General features: G+C 47.0%; 1 protein-coding gene across 1 annotated transcript; it reads right to left on the reverse strand.

Annotated features, from left to right (window-relative positions):
- Positions 1–1914: 1914 nt before the first annotated feature.
- Positions 1915–16624, reverse strand: LOC149341973 (arylsulfatase B-like). Its single transcript, XM_089542053.1, has 9 exons — positions 16511–16624; positions 14681–14840; positions 13970–14082; positions 12554–12664; positions 10251–10376; positions 9137–9263; positions 6013–6306; positions 4195–4646; positions 1915–2300 (listed from the first exon to the last, which is right to left on the reverse strand). Exons 1-9 carry the CDS (start codon positions 16598–16600, stop codon positions 2163–2165), a joined length of 1611 nt encoding a protein of 536 aa, XP_089398179.1. The 5' UTR covers positions 16601–16624; the 3' UTR covers positions 1915–2162.
- Positions 16625–18588: the final 1964 nt, after the last annotated feature.

Below are 18588 nucleotides of genomic sequence, written 5' to 3' on the forward strand. Positions count from 1 at the left end.
TTTGATATAAACTTGCCTCAAAGCAGGAGCAGCGATCGCAACGAGCGTGCGATGCGAGCGTGCAGGTTATAAGTTCAGCACTTTAGTAGCAGTATTAGTATGTGAATTTACACGGGCACAACACTTAGGCGTCCAAGACAACGCTGGCTTGCTGCACGAGCAGACCCTGTTCTTCCCCATCAGCTCCAACCAAGCCAGTACAGCCAGATCCCGACAGTGAGGGAGGGGGTGGGAAAGAAATCGATTGAAGAGCAACCGGACAGGAGAACAAACAGTGGGAAGAGCTACTACTGGGGCTAGTTGGAAATACATTCTTGAAGGTATTGGTGAGCGCTATCCTGTGTGTTCGTCCCTTTTCCGAATTTTGATAGCGCTCACCAACACCTTCAAGAAACGGTGGGAGATGTTGGCATGAGGTGTAGGGTAGTTGGGACACGAAGGATAGCGGTGGGAGTTCTGCAGATAAAGCCGTGCAGGTGTGGCAGGAATATGCAGTTTTTTGTGTTGAATGATGTGAGCTTCCCACATAGAGAGACTAGTATGAGGGTCGGGGTAGATTTTACAATCAAGGGGGAGCGGGTTGTAATACTTGCTGGTGGTGCGACTTCTTGCTGGTGGTGTGACGAGGCGGTCTCGACTCGCTTTCCGAGGGCTTGGACCAGGGACTCAACGGTGCCCGGATAAGAGTTTCACGGGGCAGCTCATTAGCCAGCTTATTGCCGTCAATCCCCGAGTGCCAAGGGATCTAACGGAGGAAGACGGGGCAAGGCTGCAGGCACGCAAGGGCGGCCTCAAGGCTCATGGACAGATGTGTGGTACTGTTTTTTATTGAGTGCCAAGAATGGCTGCCTGCGAGTCAGTGTTGATGGTATAGTTAAGCAGAGGTGTGAGCGAATGAAAATGTTCAGTGGCGTGAATGATGCGGAAGACCTGGCTACCGGAGTCGCCAGGAGACACATAAGAGGCATCCGTGCTCCATGAGTTTGGAAAGGGGGCTGTGATGAGAGGCAGGAGCATGTCGGCTGACAGCATGCAGAATTGGAGACATGAAACAGAGCGAAAAGTTGGGCATGTGTTCCTAATAATGAAAGGACAGCGTAAAAAAGGAAAAAAATTAAGGGACGAAACACTTGAAGGTACTCACTAGAAGCGATGATCCATAACTACAGCGCAAACGACAGGACAGAGATGAAGAAGGGACACCACACAGCGCTGTGTGGTGTCCCTTCTTCATCTCTGTCCTGTCGTTTGCGCTGTAGTTATGGATCATCGAAAACACCAACTCGCCCAACAAATGCTTTTGTCCACGAGAAGCGCTAGTCGTGTGTGCCTTCAAGTGTCTCGTTCCATTTATTTTTGCTCTGTCCTTCCATAATAAATAACTGCAGACATTGGAGGGAAGAGGAAGTGTACGGAGGCTGAAAGGATTAGGAATAAGGGCCTTATGGAAGGGAAGAACAGTAGCCTGGTAAATACTGGAGAAGCATGTGAAATGAGACCGTGATTACAGTATACCTCAGAAGACGATCAAGGCTCGGTGCTGTATTGGCAGCCGTGTGCTAATATTTTGTTCACTACAAGCCCATATTAACAAAAATCCCTGGTCCAAACCATGTGCTCCGGCAAACCGACTACTTCCCTGAAAGTGTTAGTTCCGATTTTTTGCATACTGTGTTTTGCATAATGTGCATTTTGGAATAGAAACGTGTGGAAGGCGTTTTTTCTTCGTTCTCTTTATTTCTTTGCCGTTTCGCAAAGCACTATTTTGCATTCCAAAGCACTAAAGAGCAACAGAATCCGCATTTGAGCAAACTATTGAGATCGCTGTGATGTTTCACAGCCTACAGGCGTGCACCACGATGTTTTCGGTCTCTATTTTGAAGCAAAATCGTCGGAGCGCCGTTCGTCCATTCACTTCGCAACGTCCATTTCACGTCTACAGAGTCCGTTTTCAGTGCGAGTCTTTTCCTCTGTGCTTCAGAAAGCGCGAGCAAAATTTCGCCACCGGCGAGCAGCCCGCTGTTCACCTCACTGGCTGGATGTCAAGAGCTCAGAACAAAAACAAAAACGAGTAACGTTGGCGGGAGGCGGAGGAACAACAAGAAACAACAACAACAATAACATTTTGTACAGTGCGTCAAAACACGCGGGCAGTGTTGTCACTATGAGCTGGATCGCCTCCACGTGGTCCAGATGCCACCGTGCTTTTCCGGGTAGGAGCGTGGATCTTCCGGTTCATTCCGGTGTGGGATCATGTTTTCCTCGTAGCTTTGCAGCATCCGCACCATCATGCTCGTTGTCTGTTGGTCATAAAGTGGAGAAATGAAAAGTAAGTCACACATATATGCTGGCGGCCATCGACAAAAAGAAAGTATGTGAAACAGAATACTAGACTTCCAGTGATCCCTGACAGGGGAAGGTCGTTATTTTTTTATTTTTTAGTTTTCGGTTTTGAGCTTGTGGCCCTTAGAAGGCAGTTAGTGAATTAAATTGCCTTCTTTGTTGGAACCTCTCGCTTGTGCTGCTCTTGCAGAAGTTTGCTAGTTGGAGGGCAACATCCTTTCGAAAAGTGAAAGGGTGCTGGTGCACCTTTTGCTTTGTTGTTCATGGCAAGCGATCTGCTCAAACATTCACTGCAACTCACAAAACGTGATAAAAATACATGCACAACTGTTTCATTCCTGAAAAGAATCCAGAAATGCTGGTATCGTCTCTTTTAGCCGCAGTATCAATGATCTTCGAAAGGCGCAACATAAAACATGTTCTCAACCGCTTCTTATGGGCACCTCCCAATCGTGTGTGACATGCATCGTGTCCTATGAAACACGTATACTTGCATCAAAGTTGCAATTTTCGTCCAGGTATGTCTTCATTTCCGCGTCGCAGGCGTACACCTGTTATGTAACACGGCACCAAATGGCATACTCTGCTTGTCGGGCCTCAACGAAACAGTTGTGTTTCAGACAGTTTGCGAAAATATGACTGCGTTGCGCTGCGCATGGCGGCTACACCATTCCTTAGAGTGGCGCTACAAAAAACAAATACACACAAAAACAACGGCGTGATTGTGTCTACGTATTGTGGACCATGCAAATGAGGGCAAAAAATCCTGGTGTCTCGCTTTGTCCTCGTTTTCATTGAGCAGTTGATATTAACTTGCAGTCATTCGTGCAAGCAGTTCTCTTCTCGTCCGCATATTTATGCTTACCTGCTACTGACATAACATTCATCTGCCAATACTTTCTCTACCATTATACTCATTTACTAATCTAGGCCTAACTCAAAGCGTACTACTCATAGGCGGACTAAGCGAACACAGACGGCCACAAAAAGGGCTTTTTTAAGTTCTAGAGATGGATGGGATGCGTACTGAGAAAACGCATTGAAAAAGAAACTAACAGTGGACTCACACTGCGGACGCATATATAAAATGCGAGAAAGAACATAATTTGGACGCTCAATTTGGAGCAGAATACCCTATGCACACCTTCTTTTTTGGATGAAACAGCGCTCATTAGAACCTCTATTGAAGGCGCTGGGACTGTGGCTTTTCAGAAGATGACAGCCTTACCAACAGACAATTTTTAGCCCTTTTAAGTACTTACCTCTCATCCACTATTGTGGCATTTAATGACCGCTGTTTCATTCAAAATGACGGAGCGTGAATAGGCTCTGCCTAGCACCACTTTCAAGTGATTTATTTTGTCTATACTATCGATAAGCGCATTGAAGCGTTCCTTCAGAACGGCAGTTCGCAGGAAGTTTTTAGATGTGTGGACGACTACCTCGTAGTCATGAACTCGACCGAGGCTCAGGATAGAGGTAGCGGCGTGAGCAACATTCTTGATATTTTTGTCTGCAACGCTTTTGGCATGAAGTTGACGCGCGAACTGTCGCAGGAAAGGCGCATCCCGCTCTGGTCTAGCCAAGTCGTGTGAGTATAAAGTCTATGACGGCGTCGATGCCCGACTAAGGCGACTGAAGAAAGCAGGCTTCACAAGTGAAATCTCGCCTCAGTGGTTGAAAGCCCGATTCTCGACAGCTGTCTGGTACTCGACAGCTGTTCAACGCAATGATTAGGACGCAGAAAGATGAAAGTGTATGTTAGAGAAAGACGGCTACCCCTCCACTGGAAAAAGAGGGCTCCTGGTATACATATTTGTATACAGAAGAGCTGTCTGGAGACAGACGCACCCTTCTCCGTATGTTGGCCAGGTTGAACATCTCGCACGGGTCGATCTCCAGATCGAAGAGGTACGGTGGCTGCTGGGAGACGAAGTTGCTGCGGTACGCGAGCACCCCGCACTCCACCGTGGCGTCTCTCCTCCAGTGGGGTCTGGAGGGCAGGCGGTTCGTGTTATAGAACATGCGCAGTGACTTGGCCGCCAGCGACTGCTCCATGAGCCGTTCAAGTTCTTCGGGATCCGCCATGGGCCTCTGCTGCCCCGTCGTTTTGAGGTGAACGTCCTGCGAGCCCCTCACGGGCATGTCGTACACGATCTTGTGCTTGCCGTAGCGCAGGGCGCCTGCGCCCGTCACTGGGTCGATGTTGAGCAGCACCTCCTTGCGTGGCGACCGCCAGCCACGGGACAGGGTCTCCCACATATTGTAGCCGTCCACGTAGCCCAGGTCAGATGGGTTGCCCCCTGTTGAAGAGGAAAGAAGAAAATGGACACACGGAATTACATACCGCAGCGAAGTACAGCACAGCATTCGGGAATAGGCCTAGTGGGTATGGTTGACGTTCTTGGAAAGACACGGCGCGGAAGTCAAGGACTTAGAAAAAAAAGCAATACAGGGCATGTGCGTGCACGTCTTCACATATTTTGCGCTTTAATATACCCCAGTATAACCCAAGGTGCGCAATAAAACGTACGTGTGAGCCACATCAATGGAACACCGTCTAAAGCTACGGCAGGGTTCGTGTTCTGACTGTGCGTGGTGTTGCAGAAAATACAAATAAAGAAAACAACAGCGATGCCTGAATTCTGTGTTCCTGTACTTATTATTCCGAAGCACATTCATTTAAATGAGCTTTTCTTATGTTTAGTCAGCGATGAAGTTGTAGCACGAAGGTGTAACAAAAGCGGCCAGTGAAGACGATCAATGCGGAGGAAAGGCTGAGGACCCATAGCATCATCAGGAAGCCTGTAGTTTTTAAAATAAGGCGGCTTTGTGGCGCCAGAAAACCATTTTATGTTACACCTCGGACCTAAGAATCAGGATTCACACTTTCAGAAATGATAGCGCGGATCATCGCAGCTGAACAACTTTCGAGTATTTTTTTTTCTTCCTAAAGGAGCGCCCCGAGAGTGACATGACAATATAGTATCTGTGCGTCTGGTCCGCGATCTTGTCATTCCATTGCGTCCTCATTTGTCCCAGGGAAATATCAACCTTTAAACTTACATGCCACAGTAGCACATTTGAGTGTTGTGGCTTGAAAAGAAGCATTAGCAACTGCACACCTTAACGATAAAAGGATACCACCTCTAGATTGCATTCTTTCGCATTGTGATCCCGTACTCTGCCTCACAATTTATTCGCGCTGAAGTCGAAGCTATAGAGCTGTCGCCATCAAATTGGCTGACAGTTTCTAAGAGATCTTCACCCTCTAGGATTCTGCGCTAGTGGTCGACAGCATTGATGTCATACGCCAGGCTATCACGTTTGGAGAAGTGACGGGAGCTAGCAAGTCACGAAACGTTTTTACATGCAGAGAGCATGTACAGTCTTTGTCAAAAGTAACCAGGCTGCATGGTTTGCATCTAGCTTGTATAGTGGAGCCCTTGTGACTTTCCCAACCATCAAAAGTTGTCGGAAGGTAAGAAGACCCCCAGTCCTTACCTTTAACAACCATTTCAGCTTCAGGGAGGCTGTTAGGGTTCCACTGTACGAGCTAGAAGCAAACCATACAGCCTGGTTACTTCTGACAGAGCATGTACGAGCTCAGAGATGGTAGCGAAAGCGGTTGCCTTCACGGCCATTGTCGGGGCATGTTGGAGCACTTACCGGCAGCAGCGTAGAGGGTCGGCAGCCAGTCGGTGATGTGCATGAGCTGCCGTGAAACGCGGCGCCGCCTCTGGAGCAGGGGACTCCAGATGAACGCCGGCACTCGGACCCCGCCCTCCCAGAGGGACATCTTTGTCCCTCGCAGAGGCCAATTGAAGCCGCTGTTGGCGTGGACTCCGTACGGCAGGGCGCCGTTGTCGCTGCTGAACACTATTATGGCGTTCTCCAGCATGTTGGCCTGCTGTAGTGCCTCTGTGAGCATCCCTATGGAATGGTCCAAGTTGTCAACCATGCCTGCGACAGAATGCATGAGGACACGTCAGACGAAGAGGAGCGTGCGAAAACAAAGGGACAGAGTTTCGCTGCTCACTGCTTGTGACGGAGCGAAAAAGGAACCACGCGACGTCGGCTTGAGCTCAGAGTTGAGGGTTGTATGAAAACGGAAAGTGAGGTTGATATTAAGAGTATGTTAGTGGTTCGTGTCGTCGCCCACTGATTTGGTCTATAGAGGCCTGCTTAATCACATTAACAAAGCTAAGAAATCGTGGCTTTCGTATCTGAAAAGGCTGATGATGTTAGCAAGAGGAAACCACGTTTGCAAAAGAAAGGAAGGAATTGAATCGCTTAGAGCATGATCTCAAGTATGAGGTCCGCTCTTTTTGCTCAGCGAGCTTATATGGGAGATCAGGATTTGCTGATTATGAAATCTAGTAGCTTGAGGCGAAAGTTAAGGTATGGCTGAGATTTTCAGTTAAGCTGGATTAATGGCACTGCATCTGTCAATATGTACGAGTCGACGTGGCGGTCAAGTAAAGAGTGATAGCGACTGCATTGTTGGCATGAAATCGTCCGCTCCGGGAGCGGAGGTGTTTAGTATCTTCAAGCACTACCCCCATATTTTGCACACGCCGAGTTGCGAGAAAACGTTCACACTTTCCAGCTTCAGTAAAAAGCTCCCGGGTGAGCGCAAAATGAAGTTGTGTTGCAAATTAATGTCAAATATCCAAAGCAAAACTGTCATACTTTACGACAGCAAGCAATATACGAGTATCTGCTATCGCTTATGCCCAACCCGTTCCCGTCGCATCTCGCTGGATACTTATTGCAGTCTGCAATTGCAACTGTCGAGCGTGCAATGTCCAAGTGAACGGAAAATCACAAACAATTTATAGAACCCGCGAAGGACATTCGTGATTCGGCTCAAAATTTGCTTGCGTGGGCTGGAGTTTCCACTATTCTTTGTCACTCTTTAATGAAATGCAGCATATCCATGCTGACTTGTGAAGCCTGCAACTTCATGTCAAAAGGAAGAAATGAAATCCGTCCTTTGCACTGCAGCAGTACTCACTGGCATTTGAGACGTTAAAGCACTGAGCAATGAGACTACTCGCGCCGTCTTCGTCCGGTCCAGAGTGATTGCCTTGCGCGGAAAATAGAGCAACCGCCAACCGCAATTACTTCGAGGAATTTTTTTTATTTTCATTTCAGTTCGCTGCCTTCACCGCAAGGGCAACACGAAAACAGCCCCATCAGTTTTGGAATGTTTTAAATGTTAGGATAATGGGCCGCCTAGCAGAGGCAAACGTCTTGCGGAGAGCGGTAACCTTGAGCACTTTAGCAAACTTAACTGAGCCTCGACAAATTTACATGAAAATACACAGGTCACACTTATACTCTAATTTGAAGGAAACGAATGCAACAAGCAGATTAAGACTATAAAATGTCTTTTCAAAAAAAAAATTGGCAGCGGTTTAGTTCTGGTTAAACCTGGACGATTGCGAAAGCAACGAGGAGAGAGAGAGAGAGAGAGAGGCGATGGAGAGCGCACAACTGGGGCGGCGGCCCCGGCTAGGAGGCGTTGCCCCGGCACATTAGCTATGCGCCGCTACTGCGCACTGTTGTGTTTCTACACCCCCCCCCCCCTAACTCTCTTTGTGTGTTCCCGTCACACCTGTGTCCACTTAGGCCATGCCCAGAGGCAGTGCGTCGTTCTGCGAAAGTGGTATGCACGCGCTCCCATGCAACCTCATGACAGGTGGAAACGAACACGAGGGAGGTATTCAACTCCTGGATTCCTGGCACCACCACTTCTGCCTAGCTGCCACGACGTGTCTTCCGGAGTTCCCCTTAAACCTCACCCAAGGCACCCAAGTATTGACCCTGCGACTTTGTGTGTGCATCTGTCAGGGTAACAATGACTCAAACGCCAGAAAAAACCAGTCACACAAGACGACGGACAAGAAGAGTGTACACACCACAACGACTGGACAAGAAGAGTGTACACACCACAACGACTGGAACGTTGTGGTGTGTACACTCTTCTTGTCCGTCGTCTTGTGTGACTGGTTTTTTCTCAGTTTACAATGTACCAACTGGCCCGCATTTCAACCCTTCTTCAAACGCCAGCTGCCACCTGCGGAGACGAGCGTCTGCCAAGCGCCTGCCATTCAACCGGTCCTAGCTCTTTTGTCAACCGCGGGGTGACGCCGCGGCAGGTGTTCGCCTTTGGGGCATTTCCTTGGAACAAGATATGAAATCCACCTGGCCGGAAACGACTAGCCCGTCAACATGCTCTTCTGGACACTTCCAAGTATCCACGGGCCTCAGCCGAGGAAGACGACGAGGCGGTGAACGACCTTGGAGCACCCGGACGAAGTCTCTACGATTGGTTGAAAAAGGTGGGAAGATCTCGGGAGGGCCTATTTAAAGCGCTCGAGCCGTTCATCGAGAAACCATTCCCGGAGCGACTCCCTGAGCGATACGCTCAACGTTTCCCTGAGACTTCTCAGTTTTTACCTTGTTCGTCATTTTTGTAAATAATCATGTAATTATGTAAATACAGATTTTCCTTCACTTCCCTACTCCCCGTCTCCGGCCCACGTCCCTTCCTCCTTCGGCACTGCGGCGGTGCTCCTGGACCCGATGCCTGGTGGGACACGCTACTAGCTCGGCAAAACATATCAGCACGCGCAACTGGCAAGCGCGGCGGCGGCACCTCTGAGTCACCCGCGCAGCGACGGCGGCGGCGTCCAGCTGTGCGTCGTGTGACGTCACTGCAACTAGCGTAGTGTTGCTTTCGCAACAGAACATCCGCTAGGCTTTCGTTGTTCCTTAGAGCCCTCACCTGCGAAGAGTGTCCGGTTGGCGTGGGCTATGTAGTCGAACTTGCGGACGTTCTCTTCGGGTGCCTGCAGCGGCTCTCTCTCCGTCGCTGCGTGAGGCGCCAGGTGGCTGAGGTACAAAAACAGAGGCTACCGAAAATAACGAAGAAGAGCCAAGTGTCCGTCAAGCTGGAGCGCCACAGAACGGCCGCTTGATCGCCCCTTGCCAGCGGCCCTGACGACAAACCGTCGGAACGAACATGCGGCGAACATAGCTCACGTTATTCTACTCACTGCCTGATAGCATGCGTTTCACTTGTGCATCCATTATTCTAAGAACAGGTGATGCTCCAGAAGGGGCTTAATCGTAAGAACAAAGCTTAGGTAACCTATGGTCAGGTCACGGAGGGCCAAGTTCATAAATTGTTCGTTGATTCGCTTAAGGACCGGTCGGCACCCTGCACTTGCCAGTGATGGCAGCTGACAAAAAATCACTACAAGTTCCGACCAGTCTAAAACCAATCTTAACCAGTAATGTAAATATAGTTTGCCACAAGTGCTTCCGAGGTTAGGAGACACTTTTAGTACGAATATTGCCTTTCATGCTTTGCGTAGTGTCGATCAGGAGAAATAAGCGCAACTCATAGTAGACAGGCTGGCAATGATTATAAATATGACCTGCTTTAAGGAAAACTAATGTCGGGATTTGACTTTGGCTTCAGTACCGTCGAAGGACATTCTTGCCGTTCTCAAATGCTCACCTTTTGGGACACAATAATGTGAGAAAAAACGACTGATTAGCGCAATACTAGGCGCGAGATCCTCAAAACTTCTCGTACGCAAATGGAGCCGGTGGTTGAGTAAAGATTTTTGTGCCTGTTTTGGTCGATCTTCTTTCTCGTTATAGCTGGCAATTGATCATGCGGCATAGAATTTTCATGCCAATTGGAATAAAAAAGTTTTGTTATCTTTCACCTGATTTTTAATGTTACGGAAAAGACTGTGGGTGTTCTGTGTATTAAACTTATCACGACTCTCACTGGAGCGCTCTATCGTTGTGAGGCGATCAAGAGACCATGTGAGATTTCTAGAAAAAGAAAGCCAAGTTGGAAATATGTGGCTGTGGTAGCAAGTCACCTGGGATTTGTTGTGGTTCTGGATGACTGAAATGGCGTGGTCGGCGAAAAGATCCGTGGCGTACCGACCAGACCCCTTCTGGGATGGAGCCATGTTCATTCGGAAGTCAAGACCAACGTGCCTTTTCTAGAACGAAGGAAATTAGCCGTCACAACGAGGAACATACGTAAGAGCATACGGAATGCTGAGGGAAGGAAATATTTGCAGGCTTTTCCACAGTCTCTTGCGTTAAAATTCCGCTGCTAAATTTAATTACCCTGTTGACATACGAATACAGATTCTTATATATGTAGATATACTTAGCCCAATATGCCTGCACTACAGTTCGAGGGGCTGGCAATAGTCGCAAAACACCGCTTCTACCCAAGTCACTAGATGCGTGATAGAGGTATGTCATGTTGAAGGCAGAATTTTTGTAAAGGCAATAGCTCGACGCTGTGTTGACGAAGAGTTGTGTGCCTAACGTCACGGAGCTGTTTACGCGAGGGCCAGAATAGCATACCATGAAATAGAAGCACATATTTCTCCCACTAAACTGCCTCTAATCAGTAACATGTCTTCCATTCAAATATTACATCTGTCATACGAGTGCTCTGCAAATTCAATAGAATTCTCATTAACCTTTTGAGCGCAACCTCCGTACGGTGCTACAGTAGAATTCTGTTTAACGTTTTTTAATAAGTTACTCTGCATTAGTTGAAAGGTCACAATTGACCCTAAACATTACATTCAAGCTTCAGATAGCAATGTTGATGTACGCACAAACAAAATGTTAGTGGCTGATATTTAGGGTACAAACAAATATAGTTTCGATGCAGAGTTTACGTTCATGCACACGGCTGGCACCATAGCGCAAGTTGAACACTTTGCGGTTTGATAGTGCTAATGTGCTTGCAGGGAAGCCTTTACTATCCTGGAATATGTAGCATCTCCTGGTGTTTATGTCACGTTTTTATTCGACACTTACATAGTAAACTGAGTTTATGGATAGCTAGGATAGTTTCCACGCCGCTCTATAGTCACGCTTTTGTCCTTTAAACCTTTTCAGCCCTTCATACGCTCTCTGAGGCACAGATTTAATGCACTGAGACGTTACAGCTGTTCGACAAGGCACGCTATAGTTCGTAAATAAGCTGAACGTATCGTGTGCGCGAAACCTTTAGATACCGCCTTTCTCATTCGTCAATGCTCGTTAGTATACTATTTGCAATTGAGGGGCATTGAGGACAAATCAGAGGTGGCCTGTATTGATAGACAGCCGCGTTGTAATGAGTAAATACACTATTGTAGCTGAAAATATACCTTTTATAAGCTAGAAAATGGTTTGGTTTGTTCGGGTTTAACGTCCCGAAGCAACTCAGACTATGAGACGCCGTAGTGAAGGGCTCCGGAAATTTCGACCACCTGGGATTCTTTAACGTGCACTGACATCGCACAGTACACGGGCCTCTAGAATTTCGCCTTCATCAAATTCAGCCGCCACGGCCGGGATCGAACCCGCGTCTTTTGGGTCAGCAGCCGAGCGCCGTAACCACTGAGCCACCGCGGCGGGGCTTATAAGCTAGAAAAGATTATCGAGATAACAATACAGGTGTCGCCACCACCGCCTGTTTGCGCGAGCAAACAGTAGTGAACCGAAGGTGTTTTTGGAGCGGATCCCTGAGGCAAGGCTACGCCACCATTCACTTCCAAACCGTGATCACAAACCCCTTCTCGCTCTTGAGGCCACCAATTTGAATTGCGGGGCGGGACAAATAATGGATCCAAATTTCTCGGCAACAAATACGGCTTTTCCTGCCGGACAAATTCCAACATAGCCAGAAAGAGCCACAGAACCGGTTTTTTACTAAGAACAAAAGTTGGATGTAGTTTTCCCTTAGTCTCCCTTTTTCGCTTGAGAATTGTATATTCTATTCAGTTACGTACTATAACTACCTTCCGCTATGCTGTTCCATTATTAGTGTGAGCTGATTTTTGGAGCACTTCTGTTCATAAGAGTAACAGAACTCGCTCTTGCATTTAGTGACAATTTGTAAATGTTACACAAGTTCACACTCTCACAAGCGAGAAAAAGTTGAGAATTTTTGTGATGGATTTATAAGTGAAATAGATTAAATTGCTTCGTGTGTGAGCCCTTCATTGTTAATCCGGAGCGTCCCACTTGTCTGCAGTTGCTATGATGGCAGCATCACCTGTTTTGTATCTTTTTTTCTGCTGGTTGAGCTTATTTAGGCGGCTAGATCTTATTGGAACAAGTAAGAAAAACCAGTGCACAGAAGGCGATTGTAAATGGTTGCACTTACGTATTGATTCCGGTACTGATAGTAGTCAATGAAGCCATTGTAGTAGCCGAAGAAGGAGTCGAAGCCACGGTATGTCGGCGTGTATTCTTTCTGAAAATAACCTAGATGCCACTGTAACAGAGAAAAGAGATATCATGAAGTATTTGGGAGCACTGTATCTCACTGTTGTCTACTGGCACGGATCGTATTGAACGCAACCTCGTTGTTTGAAATAAAAACTGGTTCCGGCTGTTGTAGAGCGACAATTATTGCTCAGCGACCTAAAATACACGATTCGCACGAGACAAGGACTCAGTACTTTTCGGCGACAACAGTTATTACTCGACCACCTAAAATATGCGTTTGTAGTACCTCAAAGACAAGGGCTTCACGCTATTCTGCAACAGTAATTATTTTTTAACGACCCAGCAAAGGTGTTCCGTGCTGATCTGAGGAATAATAATGCGCAGTCGTTATGGCACATGAAATACGCAAAATGAGCGCCATTTTCAAAACAGGTACCATCATGCGTGCCTGTGGAGGAAGGAGAACTTCTAGAGTGAAATTCGCGAGAGATAGCAAGTAGTAAGAGAAGCTATTTCATACAATTTTCTTATAAGTACAGCCCCCGTCAAAACTATACAGCCAAATGGGTTTGTTCGCGAGGCCGGCAACGTGCCTCGTAATGCATCCTCAGCGACTGTAATCTCTCGAAAGAGGAATGGCTTGGCGTCCTCAACCCTCCCAAGCTTTCCACTGCTAGATGTGCTAGAGAGCCGTGCTAAACAGCTTAAACGCAGACCCCTTGGGCTGTACACTTCTGACGGGGGCTGTACATTTTATCATGTTCTGTTGGGCATTCTGAAATGACTTGGAGTGAAATCGCCTTTCGTCGGTTCATTACAGTCATAGTGGTGAATCTCGCATGTGCGTTAAAGTGCGTAGCTTAGTTGTGGATATTTCATCTGTATAGCTACGAGGGTTATGGTCTCAGAAAAAAAGAATGAAGTCACACATGATTGGATATAGCATGCTATTGCATGTACTCAAACGCGCACGCGATAAGAAATGTTTTAACACAATTGTTTGGGTGTTATGTGGACGGAACTCCGGATGACGTGATACGGAGCAATGCTTTAAATCCACACTTGCACACTGACACTATAAAGAACTTCAAACGCAGCAAAGGAATACTGCTTGAAAGACCGAAGTATTTTCTTGGTGTAAGCCATGTAAGTGACCATACGGCGAAAACTCAGAGAATCTTTCTTTATTTATATTATTTTGCCTTTTTCTTGTTGGCACGTGACACCGGAAACAGAATACCTTATCTTTCTGCACTGTAGTTGTTTTCAACACTTTGGTTGGGTAGCACTACTCAGGTTTCTTTGCTTTATGAGTACTATATGGATATACGAGGAATATATGGGTGTTCACCTTCCCGACCAGATGTGTTGCGTAGCCCAGTTCTTTGAGGTACTGTGGCATAATTTTCAACTCCAGCGGAAGCCCCCATGGCTCGGGACTCCTGATCACCCAGTGCTGCATGCCTGTAGGACAAGACAACATTGTGAGGACTGCGCCATACCGAGAAAGGTTGCACCTCCGCCACAGTAGACACAATAGATGCAGCATCATTACTCAGTGCTCTAAGCACTCTGTCGCTGAAACAGTAATCGTCCCATTAAGGGGAACGTTTTAAGAGCCCTGTTAATGCATTGCCGTGAGCTTTGCACCGTATACAGGGCTCTTCACAAGGCACTTAGTTTCAGTGTCAAATGTTACCACAAGAGTAGTTACTATATGCGAAGCGGCTACGGTGTACAAGCATTCCTTATAGTCCATAACAGACGGGGCCCTACGCAACCTCCTACGGGTCCTCTGCTCAGCTCATCAGGCTAACAGACTACAGACGGCGCTCTCTATAACTGTTTGGTTGCCTTTTCACCTATCATACTTGGACCTGTACAAGGTGTGCAGTATTGAATAAATAAGAATAAAATAAATAAAAAGTAAAGTAAGCTTAAGAGAATTCACTGCAAAGGAAACACATTGCATTGAGTTAAGACAAGCGTATGAGGTATGTTTGTAGACCTGCGTGCGGTAGCGTCGCTAAGCAGTCTTCGAACATTATTCTCAGCACCTCACCTGTGTGTATGGGGTACATGCCGGTCATAAGGGCCGACCTTGACGGCGTGCACATCGGCTGCACGTAGTAGTTATTGAGTATTATGCCGTCAGCGGCCAGGGTGTCGATGTTTGGCGTGGGGATCTGCGATGACCCGTGGAAGCTGACGTCGTCCCATCCCTGCCAAAAGAGAGCTCGTTAATAACGTGCTTTCGACACTCTGACGCGGTAGCTCAGAGGTACTGATCATAGTAATTTTGCTATAAGTACGTCCGGGATGGCGCTCTTGTAGCACCTAATCTTAGCCATTAAACTGCGTTTGTGTGATCCGAAAGGTAACGGAAGAACGTCAAGGCAGACTGACGTGAAGGCCCCCTGCAGAAACAATGCCGTCTTGCCGTTCAGTTATGTTGACGGTACAGAATCAAGGAGGTAAGAAGCTGGCTGAAATAAGCCCCAGATTATAGTTTTGACTCACGAAACAACAACATCAACAACAAAAAATGGCTGTGGCTTAGCTTGGCTAAGCCTGGTAATTGCGAAAGCAAAATTCAGGGGGCACTTTGTTGACCTAAAGTGCGGTGAGGCGAAAGCCTTAAGCGCAGTGTTGCTGCTTGTGTCACTGATGTGTGGTTAAGATGTTAAGCTTCGCCTCTAAGAGCGGAACGCGACAGCGTCTTGCAACGCTGCCAGAGAGTCCATAGAACGCCATCGCTTGTTCGGTTCTACGCCTTGCTCGTCGGTAAACTGGTTTTTGAGGAAAGGAATTTATATGTCTCTCATATCTCGGTGGACACCTAAACCTCGGCGTAACGGGAAGGTTCCCATTCAAATCACACGAAACACTATTTTCACATTGTGAACCGCGTTATATCGCTGCATCTTGCATAATAGCTCACAGTGCACACATAGTTACAAATTGCCAAGACCTCGGTGTCGACATTGCGTACGCGGTGCTGGGCGGTTGGCACAAGGTACCTAAGATAAATGAATGCCCGAGTGCCTGCGTTTGGCCACACGGTGCAGAGAATCAGGATTAGGCAATGTAGAACTGCATGCAAAATACTTCATAAATGTTTAAACAGACAGCATTGCATCTGGCTTGGTAATGTAAATACAAAAAAGGGCTACATTATGGTCAAAACAGGGTAGAAATCAGCTAGCCTAATTTTTGTACCCCTCAGAAATTGTCTTGGAAGCGTGTTCACCACGGAATTAGGAGAGCTGGCGGAGCTTCCGAAAGAACGAGAAAAAAGAAAGAATTAAGGAACTCAGGACGTTTACAAGGAGCCAGCTTTTGATTTTTCAAAATTTGAGGTTGTTTGAAAATTTGTCTTGTACAATTTCACTGCCTGTAGAGCAAATCAATGCAATTTTTGCACACTTCGTGAGTAAAATGTTTAAGCGTGAAATTGTTTAAGCAGTTCTAGTAGCTTCTTCACAACTTCGTTTCTGCACAGCTTAAGGCATCACTTTTACGCAAGACATGAGCAGTACGAGAAGAAACAAATTTTTTTCCCAAAATTACAAATTTCAAGATAGCTCTTCATTAAATTTGAGGATGACTTGTGGATATTATACGCCAATAGGAAAACTTACAAAAGAACATAAAAAAACTGCACTTTTCACAATTACTGACCAGTTAATAAAATAATGCTCAGACTTTGCTCTCTCTCATACTGCTCATGGCTGCGCACAAATCATGCGTTCCTCCTCAGACATTTTTCGTTAAGACCTATTCATGGACGAAGTTTTTTATTTTTTTGACCAAGGGCAGCTGGAAACGACCAATGACAAAAATGCCATTTTTGCCGAGTGAAGCATTGCCTCAGCGGCTGACGCCGACTTACCAGGTCATCGACGAGGATGAATATGATGTGCGGGAGCACCTTTTGTGAGACGGCGACTGAGGCCCAGAAGATGACCAGCAGCGACCTCATGTTGAAAGGCTACCAGCGCTTACCTGAAACACACAATCGCATCCTTGTTTTCTGAATGTTGCTTTCACCGCGATAGAAGTAGATTATTGTAGAAATACCAGGAAGGGTACTTTATGATTGTATGTTATTTTATTTTTATTTTTAGTCAGAAAAATAAATTGCTCGCACATACGTTCACGTCACCTTCACTTGTTGCACAAGGAGCAACAAAGAAAAATAGTGCGAATTAAGAAAGGAGAGGTGCGGGGGTGGAGGGGGCGTCAAAAAGATTTTGAAGTTGCTATATCGCCCCACGCTGCATGCCTTTTTAAAAGAGTCATTTATCGTGATCACAAACTAGCGCGGCCAAAGGAAAGTTGTTTTTAAATCCTTTAAAATTGATTGCAGGTAAATAGCTGCCAGAGTGTGAACGGCGCATTCATCTGCATTCTCTTATGACTTTCATTACCTGTGGATCTTTCCAAGGCTGTTGCCATTATTAGCCCCCATCAGCCCCCCTGTAGGGAAGCATAATACTTTTCCCGACTACAAACAACCAGTCTTCAGTTTTTTCAACTGTTTTTTTTTTAATCCTCGGACCGCTTCACCAGGTTTTCCTCTCTTCTAACATTTGAAACAGCGACCTCTCTCCCTTAAAATCTCGGAATGCCGACGTTTCTTTTTTATCTATACTTGTAAAATTAAAAATATGATTTGGTTTATGGGGGTCCCAAAGCGACTCAGGCTATGAGAGAGGCCCTATAGTGAAAATTTCGACCACCTGAGGTTCTTCAACGTGCACTGACATCGCACACTACACGGGTCGCTACCCTCGCCTCTAGAGAACGAGGAGAGGGACGCCGGAGTCATGAAATACGTCCCGTATGCGAGGCTATTGTCCGAACTGGGCCAGCAGAGGCGAAAGGCTCGGCCGCAGCCCGTCGCTCCGCCGCCACAGGAATCACGCCCCGCATCTTCAACGGTATTGTTTCTCAAGATATGGCCACACACACACACGCCGCTCGGCCAGCCGTGCCTCCAGCGCAGATCGTGACCAAGGAAACGGCGACGAAGATCAGGCATGCGGCACGCGTCTTACGCTCCGCCACTAACGGGAACGCTGCATGCACAAGGCTGGCGCACTGGAGAGTTGTTGCCTTTCTTTGTTTTGGCGAGTCAAATTAGTCCGAGCTCATTACACTTTACGTTTTGCCGGACAGATACGTGGTACACTGCTCGGCCGGCTACTAAGTTACAGGGTCGCCATGCCGCGTTCACTGTAGACAAGCATGCAGCGTGAACAGTCGCAAAGGGGTGCGATAATGCAAAGACGGTGATTAGGCTAGCAGCTTGTTCGTGCTGACCTTGTTGTTTTGTTTAGTGACCTGGAAACGTAAAGCGCTGTAATTACTCAGCTGGAGCCGACTATTCCTGCTGCACGCTGGTAGAAAACAAAAAATAAAATAAAAATAACAACTAATCATTTCGCATGTGCCAGCAGCCAGTAGTGGAAGCGTACAAATGCTCAAGGTGAGATGCAAGAAAAAGTGTGGAAATTCCTTGTAAAGTATATTTCTTCTCTTAAAATGCAAACGTGCTGAATTCTGCATAAGCCAGTAGATAAAAAGTTGGTTGTGGCATTATTTGCTTGCTGTGCCATGTACAACAGCGAGGACGTGCGAACAAAAGGTCCTTTGTGGAATGCGGAACTTTCTTCGGGGTGCTTTTCAGAACATAAATTGTAAATTATAAATTTAAGCGCCACGTGGGTAATGAGGGGCGCCGTCAGTGGAGGGCTCTTGATTAGCTTCGACAACCTGAGGCTTTTTAACGTGCCCTGACACCTCAAAGCACACAGGCACATTTTGCCTCCAAATAAGCGCGACCGCCACAGCCGTGAGTCGAACCCGTGACCTTGGGATCAGCAGCCGAACGCCACAGCCACTGAGCCACTGCGCAGCGGCTGCTTTTCTCAACAGGCTTAAATTACGAAGACAAAATATGAAGGA

This window comes from Amblyomma mixtum, chromosome 5, assembly GCF_055824585.1.
Source record: "Amblyomma mixtum isolate Tamu chromosome 5, ASM5582458v1, whole genome shotgun sequence".
In the NCBI taxonomy this organism is placed as follows: domain Eukaryota; kingdom Metazoa; phylum Arthropoda; class Arachnida; order Ixodida; family Ixodidae; genus Amblyomma; species Amblyomma mixtum.

Bases quoted from the DNA above. Each gene is read 5' to 3' on its own strand.
- LOC149341973 (XM_089542053.1), bottom strand. From the start codon at position 16,600: ATGAGGTCGCTGCTGGTCATCTTCTGGGCCTCAGTCGCCGTCTCACAA. The intron at 12,665-13,969 runs GTGAACACCCAT...TCTCTGTTACAG, and splicing joins CAACACATCTGGTCGGGAAG to TGGCATCTAGGTTATTTTCA. The intron at 9,264-10,250 runs GTGACTTGCTAC...TATTTTCGGTAG, and splicing joins AGAACCACAACAAATCCCAG to CCTCTGTTTTTGTACCTCAG.